At 41.4% G+C, this 12,899-nt stretch overlaps 1 protein-coding gene across 1 annotated transcript in view; it reads right to left on the minus strand.

Moving 5' to 3' along the window:
- Positions 1–12,899, minus strand: part of hnf1a (HNF1 homeobox a) — a 204,353-nt gene that overhangs the window by 7,332 nt on the left and 184,122 nt on the right. The window contains exon 9 of the mRNA XM_060844157.1: positions 5,445–5,577. Coding sequence (XP_060700140.1) covers positions 5,445–5,577 — 133 coding nt within the window. The remainder of the gene's footprint in view (positions 1–5,444; positions 5,578–12,899) is intronic.

Below are 12,899 nucleotides of genomic sequence, written 5' to 3' on the forward strand. Positions count from 1 at the left end.
CTTCTTGAGTGTTGAGCATTTGCCCACACAACTGATGTGAACCTATGACCTCTGTGATGTAGATTTGAGCAACTTATCAACAGTAATATCATTGTAGGGCATGGTGAAATGGTCAGATCTCTTTTTATACCTTGGTGGGATCTGGGTGTTGCTGGCTACACTAGCATCTATTGCTCATCCCTAAGAGTTGGCACCATTACTGTGGTACTTTCCTTCCCTAAAGGACATTAGTGAACTAGATGCATTTTTCCCAACAATTGACAATGATTACAAGGTCATCATTAGACTCTTAACTCCAGAATTAATTATTAAATTGACATTCTACCACCTGTCATGAAGGGGTTTGAACCTGTGTCCTTAGGACATTACCTTGGTCTCTGGAAATATAGTCTAGTGATAATACCAGTGGCCATTGCCTTCCCTTGCATTCTTGGAAATGGGCATTAATTCACAAAAATGTTAATCTGCTGTTGTCCAGACACTAAGGCTATCATATTTTAGTCATTCTCAGGATATGTTCTTGCTAGTAAAACTAACATTAATGCTGCCCTTAATTCTCTGTGAGAAGATGATCATGTGCTACCTTCTTGACAACATTTCCTGTTGAAATATATTTTACTAATGTCATTGCAATTAGTGCTCCTCCTGAATTTTCAATCTTGCTCCTCCTCAGTTTCAAGGGTGACATCCTGCGCTTCATTCTTGCATTGTTCATGTGCACTTAGCAAGGTTCAAAGGAAGAATATTCCGTACTGAATTCCCTCTGCCTCTCCACCTTTCAGACACTCATCTGAGCATATTTCCTTGACATAGCTTTAAGTTGCAAAAACAGAAACAGCTGGAGAAACCCATAGGTCTGGCAGCATCTGCGGAGAGAGAAACAGAGTCAATGTTTGAGTTGAGTGACCCTTATTTGGAAGAGTCACTGGACCCGAAACATTAACTCTGCTTTCTCTCTGTAGGTGCTGCCAGACCTGCTAAGGTTTCCAGCCATTTCTATCTTGTTTCAGATTTCCAGCATCTGCAGTTGATTAGATTAGATTCTCTACAATGTGGAAACTTCGGCTCAGCAAGACCACACCGACCCTCCGAAGAGTAACCCACCCAGCCCCATTTCCCTCTGACTAATGCACCTAACACTATGGGCAATTTACCATGGCCAATTCACCTAACCTGCACATCTTTGGACTGTGGGAGGAAACTCACGCAGACATGGGGAGAATGTGCAAACTCCACACAGTCGCCCGAGGCTGGAATCGAACCCAGGTGAGGCAACAGTGCTAACCACTGAGCCACTGTGCCACCCTTCTTTATGTTTTGTTTATAGCTTTAAATCACCTATTCTAATATCTCCGGTATTGGCTCAGAGTCAATTTGGATCCAATTATGCTCCTGTGAATTGCCTTGAAATATAACAGAACATTAAGGATGCTATATCCACTTTTTATGTAAATATACCCACTTTTTGAATTTAAAATGATGTAGTCCCTTCTCCACTTAAAATCTGTAGAGCAATCAATGGGAGCCGACATACAAACATGTTCTGTTCCTCCTTTCCAGGAAGGCAATTTTTGAGATTTATCATGGGGTATTCCAGTGATGAGGTTTGTGTTTCCTTAATGTCTTAGTACCTGTCCCATTAGTGCAACACAGCAGTAAATTTATGTCTCGCCTGAATTTTTGAACTGGGCTTTGCAATGGACAGCAGGGTTGGAGTTAAAAATACTTAAATCCTCTTGCCATCCCCAAAGCAGGTATCCCATCGAGGCTATAAGAAGGTGATGTAGATGTCACAAGCAACATGCCTGGCTGCATGCTCCACACAGGCAGAACATCCACTGCAAATGGAGCTTGTAATGAAAGAAAGGTTGCATTTTCTCTCACAGCACTGACTACACACCGTTCATTAGAACATAGTTATCTCAGAAACCCTTCTACAATGACGCAGTTTAGCGACAATAGCCTGGGCAATGCACAGTGTGGGCAGTATATGCCTATCACTAGCAGGGATAACCTCAACAGAACTGTTAGTCAAATATTGTGCAACTTTGATTCTTTTGTCTGGATTTATTGATTCCAAAGCTGAGAGATGGGAGACAAGCAAGATGACAAGTGGTAATTAAGCTCATTCCTCTTGTGAATTATAGGATAAGATATAGCTGGCATCTGACTCTTGGAAGGATGGAGCATATAACCAGCCCACATTGAATGAGACTGAAATTTTTGGCAACTTTTTCACCCAGATGCAGCAGCAACAAAGCTCCTCCAGTGATCGGAGGTGGCCGTGGATTCATTTCAAAATGGTGGTGAAGACAGCAAGGTGACATCTTGGAGGATGGCACCTCAGTGAGGTGGTGGCCTGATCTGGCAGCAGAGCCAGGGACTCCTGGTTGCATGGGCCCAGAGTGGGTCCTCCTGGCATTAGTGAGGCAGTGGCAGAGCCTGGGATTCCTGGTTGCGGGGTGAGTGTGGGTTCAGCATGGGACTCGGCATCAGTGGTGACATTGATGAGGTGGCCCCAGCAGCGAAGAGATGGTGCCTAAAGAGTGGCGTCTCCAATGTCGGTGGGTCCAGTGCAGGTGGCAGTGAGGTGGTGGAGGAGAGGTGGGAGTGCAGGTTTACTGGTGAGTGGACTTAGGGGTCTCTTTCAGTTATATCTTTTATCCCTTTTATTCTTAAACTTTTCAAAATGGTGCCACATTGAAGTACCTGTTGAAGCTTTTCCCTGTATTTTGCTGTATTATTCACTGTAAAATGGGAGTGATAATAAATAAATCAATCATTCGTTCCCAGACTGCTGGCCATGACTCGTTTACTGGCGTCATATTGGACTGAAAGACTGATCCAGCTGCTAAGCGCCATGACACTTCAACCAGCACCAGAAAGAGTGATGACTCGAAGGCTAGGACTGAAGAAGCTCTGGGCTGAAACATTCTGTGCCAGACATATGGCACACACTAACCCTCTCAGGGTGGCACCACTTGAACACCACTAGAGGATTGTGGCATCACAGTGACTCAGTGGTTCATACTGCTGCCTCACAGCACCAGGGACTTGAGTTTGATTCCAGCCTCGGGTGACTGTCTGTGTGGAGTTTGCACACTCCCTGTATCTGTGTGGGTTACCTCTGGGTGCTCGGTCCAAATCTGTGCAGATTAGGTGGATTGGCCATGCTAAATTGCTTGGAATGTGCAGGCTAAGTGGATTAGCCATGAGAAATGCAGGGTGATAGGGTGGAGGGGAGAGGGTGTTGGTCAAGGTGGGCTGCTCTTTGGAGCGTTGGTGTGGACTCGATGGGCCGAATGATCTGCTTCCATACTGTATGGATTCTATGATTCACAGTAACTACCCCCAGGGAAAACTGCATAAGTGCTACCAATTGTAGCAAACTATAGAGTTCAATCATCTTGATTCAGTTCTGTGATGGATGGGAATTGGGGAGAATTTCAGATCTCTAGCTTTGCTGCGAGTGTATCTTTGAAAGTTACTTTTAAACAATGATAAGATTAGATTAGATTAGATTACTTACAGTGTGGAAACAGGCCCTTCGGCCCAACAAGTCCACACCGACCCGCCGAAGCGCAACCCACCCATACCCCTACATTTACCCCTTACCTAACACTAGGAGCAATTTAGCATGGCCAATTCACCTGACCCGCACATCTTTGGATTGTGGGAGGAAACCAGAGCACCCGGAGGAAACCCACACAGACACGGGGAGAACGTGCAAACTCCACTCAGTCAGTCGCCTGAGTCGGGAATTGAACCCGGGTCTCAGGCACTGTGAGGCAGCAGTGCTAACCACTGTGCCACCGTGCCGCCCACAAAGATGCAAAGCAGTAAATTTCTTCTGATGTTGAGAAAAAGCAATGTGGGAAGTCGTCAGGCTGTCTACAAACCACAACGATTAGACGTAACCTCCCTTATTCATGTGCCAAGAAATACACAGGTATAATCTCTACACGTACTTGACATTATGTCTGTGTGAGGGAAAGCTATTCTGTATTCACATCAGCCCTTTCACCCAGATTCGTAACTCGAATGAAACACAAATGGTAGTACATACCAAAACAAACACTGCTGCTATTGCAGTCACTAAATACTTGTTGTCCAAAGCTTTAAACATGTAATCAATTGTATTGTGAATCAGAGTTGTGGGAAATATGGTGAGACACCATATTAGTTGGAAAATCAAAGATCCAAGGTAGTGACTCAATCTCTACTGAAACAACAAGAACATCAACAAAACCTGCAGGCACACAGCCACCTGAATGACAGCAACTTTGCATTACAACATTAACCTACATTTGTATTGTGCCGCCAACATATGCCACCGCCCTTCATAGAAACATAATCCGGTAAATATTTGTCATCTAAAAGGATATTAGGACAAAAGGAAAATACTGGGGTTGCTGAAAATCTGAAATCAAAATAGAAAATGAAGGAAATACTCTGCTGATCAGGCAGTGTCTGTGACGAGGGGCTCAAAAACTTGGTCAGAGGGAGGTTTTAAGAAGCATCTTGAAAGGGCAATAGATCTAGGAACGGAATTCCAACACTTAGGACCTAGGTATAGCTGAAGGTGCGGTGACAAATCTCTGGGCATAGGACTGACAAGAGGCTGAAATTGGATATAATACTTATGATACAGAAGTGTGCAGATAAAGCCTGTTGTCTATATCAGGCACTCAGGCCTTAGTAGCCCGTGTGACTGCCTTTTGCACTGATCTATCTTATTCACTGATTTATTCTGTTAAACCTCATAAACTCACTAGTTTGAAGAGGATTGTCCTTAGCACCGTTACTTCATCATTGGTGGATAAATAATAGATCAAAGAACTGTGACCTTTTGATAATCACAGCTTGTGTTAAATGCAAGTTGATGAGGACATTGATTTAAATTTTACATGAAATCTGAGAGACTACATTGTATAAGACTGAATAAATCAGACTTTCAGGTTTGTGATTTGATTCCCTGATGTTTCAACTCTTCTGCATAGTGAACAATTTTGCCACCTAAATATGAATCATGTGTTGTTTTTTCCCTTAATAAACACAATATTAAAAACAAAAACAGAAGTTGCTGGAAAAGCTCAGCAGGTCTAGCAGCATCTGTGAAGAGAAACCAGAGTTAACCAGACCTGAAATGTTAACTTTGATTTGCCAGACCCGCTGAGGTTTTCCAGCAATGTCTGTTATCGTTTCTGATTTACAGCACCCGCAGTTCTTTCGGTTTTTAAACACAATATTAATTCTGTTTGAATGTGTATCCAGTGTCTTAAAGACATGGGAGCTGTAACAATTTTTAAATTACTGAATAGTTTCTTTATGTTTTCTAAGTGTTTTGCAGCTTTCAATTTGGATGCCAAATGTTAGCTAACGTGTGAAGAAATCACCTTCTTCAGGGTAGACTGGCATCACTTTACCCAAATACTAGACTGTACCTGTGGTGATGGCTGGACTTGCAGAGATCCGATGGATATGTTGAATGGAACCTTCCAGATTCTGCAAGGGGACTTGCTGCGCTGATGTATTGATCTGGTTTTCTGACTGGCTTTCCGAATTTAGTGTAAGAACCTGAATTAAACCAAAAAGGCAACATTAATATAAATGCTATCTATCTATTGCCACATCTATCACCTTCACTGGATGTGATTGTACTGTTTAAAGCACATGTGCCTGAGGCGAGATTAGAAAGTTATGTAGGGTTCGGTAGAGTGGATAATGCAACTCGGGCCTGAACTTCCAAGCCTTGGTTGGGCGCAGAGATGGGAGGATTCCTGCTTTTGAGAATCTGTTCTTCACAAATGGCTGTCCATAGTTCGGATATTCTGTCCTTGTGAGGTGTAAGCTGGATTAGAAGTCAGGGCCAGAAATCCTGGAAGAACTGAAGAGGTTGCTGGGTGCAGAGCCATGTGGACAGAAAGCTTGTCTTGACAATCCCGAGCTGTGTCCAAAGTTTACAAACAAAGAGGAACACTTGAAACATTCTTCCAGTCTCATCCATCTCCCCTCAGTCCCCACACACTCTTCATGCTCAATTCGTGCCAACTCATGATGCATCATTTCCCCACCCACCCCACGACCTCATTCCTTCCATGATCCCTCTACCGCCTTTTGCCTTCACACCCAAAATGCCAACTCATCTCATGGTCACATGGACAGATCTCTGAACTCATGCAGAGATAAGATAAAATGAAGTTCTAAGTGAAAACTTCACTGCATTTAAAAAAACGCTCTCATGCATATAAACTCATTTACTCCACCAAAATCCCTTCAACTACAGCATGCCTCATAAGAGCAAACATTTTCTTCAAGTGCGCAAACCATTGTAACAACAAGCAGCAGAGACCATTTATAGTTCAACTGCTTACAGTTTATAACCGCTTTGAATTGTCAATCAATTTGTGAAATGGCAAGCACCCGACTGTAATAATGGATGCTTGTGAAATCAGTCATGCAATTGTAGTTCCCAGCAATGGACGTCCTCATGCCTGTGTCAAGAGACAAGTGAAGCTGCAAGCTACAATATTTTTTAAACATGCCAGTCATTTCTTTTCCAAAGACTTAAAAGGCAGAACTTTTAAATGCCTTAATGGCTTGATAGCTCACTTTGAAAAGTGATTTTGATATGTCCTTTTGATAATTCTGACTGCTCCATTTCATAGGTCTCTCTGACAAAAGCTTCTGAGTGTTTTGGCAGTTGATTTTGACAGGCCTGTTGACTATTCACCCCCCCCCCCCCTCCCCCCCGTGTTTATCTCATCTATCCCTGTGATTCTGTATAAAGGTTTGGCTCTAGTGTTTTGTTACTTCCCCCAGTTGTATCCACATGGATACCTTCCTTCTCCAAAGGAATACACTGGCTTTCTAAACAAATGCACAAAGTTCAAATCTGCTCCTTCTAGTCTATGGGTTTCACACACACTATGGATTTCACGCTCCAAAATTACAGAAATCCAATGTGAGTGTAAATACCTAGCTATATCTGTGTAATGTGGACCCTGACCCTTCTCCTGTCCTGTGAAAAGGGATTTGCCATGTTCAGGGCGTGACTTGTCACTTTCAGCCACTTCAGGCATTTTCACTACAAGAGTCTCAGTGCTGTGATTGAATCTGGGTCACTGTTTCCACTGGGGAAACAGGGACATGAAGACACAGGTACTTGTCCAAAGAACTGAAGGAAGATGAGAATTTTTAATCCAAAGTGAAATTTTCTGCTTGAAAGGATGGTGGAAGCCAATTCTATGTACAGTCTTTGAATGGAAGTTGGATATATACTTGAAGAGTAAATATTTGCAGATCTATAGGGAGACAGTGTAAGATTGGGAATAATTGGATGGATATTTCAAAGGACCAGCACAGGCAGAATGCACTGACAGTCTGTTCAATTCTATTTTATCAGGTATCTTTGCAACTAGTTATCTCCTTCGGTTAAAGTAAATGGCATGATGTGGGCTACAGGACCTCTCTGCACTCAGCAACAATTCCAGTGCTTAGCTGTCACCAAGAGGAACCTAACACATCATATTAAGGAGTATCTAATTGCCAAATTGGTAAGTTTTCTTTTTTTTTTGCTGCTATTCTTTAGGATGCTAATTGTATTAACTGAGTATTTAATTATATCCAGGTAGTAGGCAATAATTAGGGATTCACGTAGTGATTGGAAATTAATAATATGTCATCTGTGATTCTGTATAAAAGTTTGGCTCCAGTGTTTTATCATTTACTGCCTGAATTCTAATATAGCAGCAGAGAATGACTATACCAAGAAGTATGGTTTAATGTATAATTATGTGTGTAAATGTACTTTACATATTTTTAATGAAATCAACTAGTTAGGATACATCATAGTTATTAGCATGCGTATCCTTTGATTTTTTTTGTGCAATAAAATTGTTTCATTTCAAACAGTGAATTTTGTGCCTGGATAACTAGATTTTCACACTTCCAAAATAAAATGGTTTGCTGGTCTCTGTGATAATATAAGGTAGGTCATGATGATAAAACTGTGTTTTACATAGAATCCCTACAGTGTGGAAACAGGCCATTTGGCCCAGCAAGTCCACACTGACCCTCCAAAGAGTAACCCACCCAGAACCATTCCCTTACATAGATTAGATTACTTACAATGTGGAAACATGCCCTTCGGCCCAACAAGTCCACACCGACCTGCAACCCACCCATACCCCTACACCTAACACTACTGGCAATTTAGCATAGTCAATTCACCTGACCTGCACATCTTTGGACTGTGGGAGCACCCGGAGGAAACCCACGCAGACAGGGGGAGAATGTGCAAACTCCTGTGAGGCAGCAGTGCTAACCACTGAGCCGCCCACATTAGATTACTTACAGTGTGGAAACAGGCCCTTCAGCCCAACAAGTCCACACCGACATGCAACACCCCTTCAGTCAGTCGCCTGAGGTGGGAATTGAACCCAGGTCTCTGGCGCTGTGAGGCAGCAGTGCTAACCACTGTGCCACCGTGCCGCCCACTATCTATCCCTGACTAATGCACCTAACCTACAAACCCTGAATGCTTTGAGCAATCTAGCATAGCCAGTTCACCTGATCTGCACATGTTTGGACTGGTTTTTATTTGACAAACATAGTGATCGAGGGAATATGGTTCATCATCATGTTTAATTAGAATTAATTAAATTATCCCAGAATCTCATGATATGGTTAAAAAAAATGACCTTGTCCCTTAATGCTCACATTTTTCAGATGAAGGTACTGAGGTACAGAGTCCAGCAAATTCAAAGGCTGGATAGTGGGGAATGTGAGTGATCAAAAAACTCCTAACACAGCTATCTGCAGGAGAGCTGTCCAGATGACTTAAATGTCCCAAAGAATTAGAGGGATGTGATATTTGTACGCTATGCAGCAAGACAGTGACAGCTAAAAAGGGAAGTCCAAAGTGGGAGAATAAGAAAACACAGCGCAGGTGCTGAAATTGAGTCTGGAAGTTACTCTTGCATCAGAAAACAATCATAAACTGGCACGAGAGAGAAATTTTGCAGTAGTCTTCCCAGCAAGTATAAAATTGGAAGTAGAGACCACGGCTTGAATAGATTGCAAAATGAAATCAAAATCACAAAACAGTCCTGCAACAGTTGCTACTGATAAACTTCTGGATAGACTAATTGGTAAAATAATAAGCTGCAGTCCACAAGGGACCACAGGAATCTCTCTCTCTCTGTTGGAGAGAATCAATTGGTTATATAACTTCAAGGGCACCAGACCTGTTAAAGCATGGGCAAGACAAGCCTATATTAACCAACATAGCTAGTATGGCAATTTAATCCAAACCATTGGAGTGATACGCTAGCTACTCAGCCAACTAAACAAACCAACACCCAGAACAATAAGGTAGTAAAAGAAGCAAAACAGATGGTTAGAGAGTTTATTTTGAGGTACTTGACAAGTTGCAGCCAGTGACACAGATGCATTTATACTGAAAAATTCCTTGTAGATGGGTTATGAAACTATAGCCATAGCTAAAAGGTTTCAGAAGGGACTGAGTGATAGTGATGTTAAAGTGGACTCTCCCCTTGCTGGAAAAATAATTTAAAAATCATTTCAACTCTGACCATGTATTTATGAGAGTGTAGATCAGTTGACATAAAGGTCTTCTTTTTGCAGCAAAATACAGTTTACAGAGGACTGAAAGAGACAGCAGAAGATTAAATTCCCTACAATGTGGGGACAGGCCCTTCAAGTCCACACCAACTCTCCTAAGAGTAACTCATTCCCCTCTGACTAATGCACCTAACACTATGGGCAATTTAGCATGGCTGATTCACCTGACCTGCACATTTTTGGATTGTGGGAGGAAACCAGAGCAAATGCACACAGACATGGGGAGAATATGCAAACGTCACAGGCGCCCGAGGCTGGAATCAAATCTGGGTCTCTGGCACTGTGAGGCAGCAGTGCTAACCACTGAGCCACTGTGCCATCTTGGAAGCAAACCTGCTTAGGAATAGAGCACCCTTTGGAGTGGAGGGTAGTGTAAAGTAGGTGGCAATTCTTCTGAACAGAAACAGGAAACTAAAAGTGATACAGCCGTGGGCAAGAGATGGAAGTAATGAGGAAAACTTGAGGCATCAGTTGAAGCCTTCCTCCTGTACAGTTGTGTTCGGTGAATGTTTTTTCGAGGTACCCGTTGCTTCTGTGTTCAGTGAAGTTAGCCTGAAGTCCCTAGACCCTCCAAGGTTTCTTAGTAGGATTCCTTTCAAAGTGCAGTCATATACAGAAAGAAGTAACCTTTTACTAGGACATTGATTTTACTACGACTTGTATCAACAAGAAGTCAAGTTCTAATGTTATAAACGGGCCAGGTAGAAATAATGAAATGATCCAGCATGATGGTAGATGAAATTAAATAAAACTGCTAATTTATTTATGGAAAATGAAATTCTAAACAAAAGAAAATCAATGTAAACTAAAACCAATCTAAACTAATCCATCAATGATGCTTTGAGGGTGAGGTATTAGTTGGTGAGATATGTTTAGATGGAAATAGTTGCAATCAATCAAAGGCAGATTCCACAATGTTTTATTGTAATCAAAAACTTTCAGACACCATCATATTGCATGTAAATGTTTGTTCTAATGGGGAATTTGAGAAATGTATCTGTTAACAAGACCAGATTAAAGTTTAAAATTGAGAACCCAACTTCTGGGGTGTTCAAGTACACTGGTTTAAAAGATGTTCAGCAATAATAGTCTGACACAACTTTAATTCCACAATCCTATCTAGATAATATTGCTCCCATCATAGTGAATTGAATGAGGAGGTCATCACAGAAATATGCTCACATATCAAAACACACCAGGAAACTGTGAAGCTGGATGAGTTAGATTAAATGACTGCACTCTCAGACTGGGCCAGATGGCAGTTTTGACACATTGACATTAGACATTTTGACAAAATAGCTCAAATTAGAAAATACTTGAAGGGCAAATAAGACATTACAGAAATTATCACCAGGAAGATGTGTAGTTAAGTTCCAATCCTAAGGTGATCTATTGAAGAAGAAGCTGGTTATGTTTACTGCTGCTTCACCTGCTAACTTGCTAGATGGATAATCAAGTGCATGTGGTACCATGTGTCACAAGTGAAAATAGGAATGTTTAGTTTCAGAAGCTACAAAAATTAAAAAGGATCATTAAATTTACTCTGGTTATTAAAACACTTGTTCTTGTGGATGTCAGCGATAATAGGTTCTACTTGGAAAATACTTTATGTGACAAGCTATAAAGTGGGGATAGTTAAGATAGCATACCCATTGAACATTATGCAGCATTCATTCATTGCGGGATAATGTATACTCTACAAAACGTGTGAGAAACCATCATAGATTGATCCTGCCAGCCTGAAATAAATACTGAAGAAAAAGGAAGTATCTAAAATTAGAATGGGAATATTTAAACAATCAAGTATCAACATTGTTTTCCTAAAGGAAGTGTGTGACCAAGAAACTGTTAAGGAGGAGAAGTGTTTCACAACGTAATGTTTTTTACAGCACATGGAAGTCATTAAATATTGTTCTTGAAATGTTGATTACACATTTAAGGATAGAAAAAGGAAGTTGATAATTGTGTAGATACTTCCTTATCAAGTTGTCCAGGGATGTTATGACACACCTCTGAGGAAGGTGGGACTTGAACCCAGGCTCAGCAGTAGGGACATTATACAAGCCCTCTGCTAGTTCTGGACTGTTCTATATCTAGAAGTGCTTTTGTACACACAACCAAACAGCTTTCCCCACTACCAAATCACTTATAACAATTTTCACCTATTAACTCCCATCAGTAAGTGACCTGTGTTTTCCAACTGATTAATTAACTTGCAAAGCCTGTCAAGGGGATAATTGTTTATTAATTGGGTAGTTAATTCAAGTGGTGAGCATTAATTGAGGCCTCCTCTCATACATAGAGGAGCCAGCTGAATCTATGGTTGTTGAGTTGACAATGTATGGTATATAAATGTGTCTGAATGCTTTGTAAGCAGATAAGGAATTGATTTTCATATTCTGCTCTTTATTGTCTGAGCTCTAGTTTTAAGAAGAGATGCCTGTAATTTTTGTAGAGGTAAAGGTATCTCTGTTGAGATTAATTACTGAGAGTTGTGAGAGCTAATACAGTGCTGCTTTTCAGGGCTCACTTTTTCTAAAATAGCTTTTTAAATGTATCCCTTCAGGGTATCTGAGCATCAATAGTTAAATCAGTATTTCTTCCCCATCTACAACTGCCCTTTTGAATTACTGTAGTCTGTGGTGTTGGTATAGCAACAGTGCTGTTAAGAAGGGGTTTCTAGCATTTAGCTCAGCAGCAGTGAAGCAGTAATAACATAATTGCATCAGGATGGTGTGTGACCTGAAGAAAAACTGAGGTAGTGGTGTTTCCCATGCTATTGTTGCCTTTGTCTTTCTAGGTGATAGAAGTCATGGAGTTTAGAAGATACTACTTAGGGAGGCTTGATGAGTTCTGATAGTACCTTTTATGGATGGTATGTACTGTATGTCACTGGACAGGGTGAGCCATTAAGGTAGTGAGTGAGGTAGCAATAAAGCAGGCTTTTCCTCCTAGGTGGTGTTGAGCTTCTTGAGTGTTGCTGGAGCTGCACCCATCCAGGCAAGTGGGGAGTATTTCATCACACCCTTGACTTGTGCCTTGTCAATGGTGAACAGGCTTGTGTGATCTAGGAAGTGAGTTACTTGCAGCAGAATTCCTGGTCTCTGATCTGTTGTTGCATTGTAAGGTGGTTGTGGTGGAGATATAAGGTTGTCTGATTTGGGACCACAGCATTAAATTGAGGTAGTCATTGACATCCAAGGAACAGTCAGTAAATCTGTTCATGTCACCACTTGATAATTTGATCACATTTC

The sequence above is a fragment of the Hemiscyllium ocellatum genome, chromosome 24 (genome assembly GCF_020745735.1).
Source record: "Hemiscyllium ocellatum isolate sHemOce1 chromosome 24, sHemOce1.pat.X.cur, whole genome shotgun sequence".
NCBI classification, from domain to species: Eukaryota; Metazoa; Chordata; class Chondrichthyes; order Orectolobiformes; family Hemiscylliidae; genus Hemiscyllium; species Hemiscyllium ocellatum.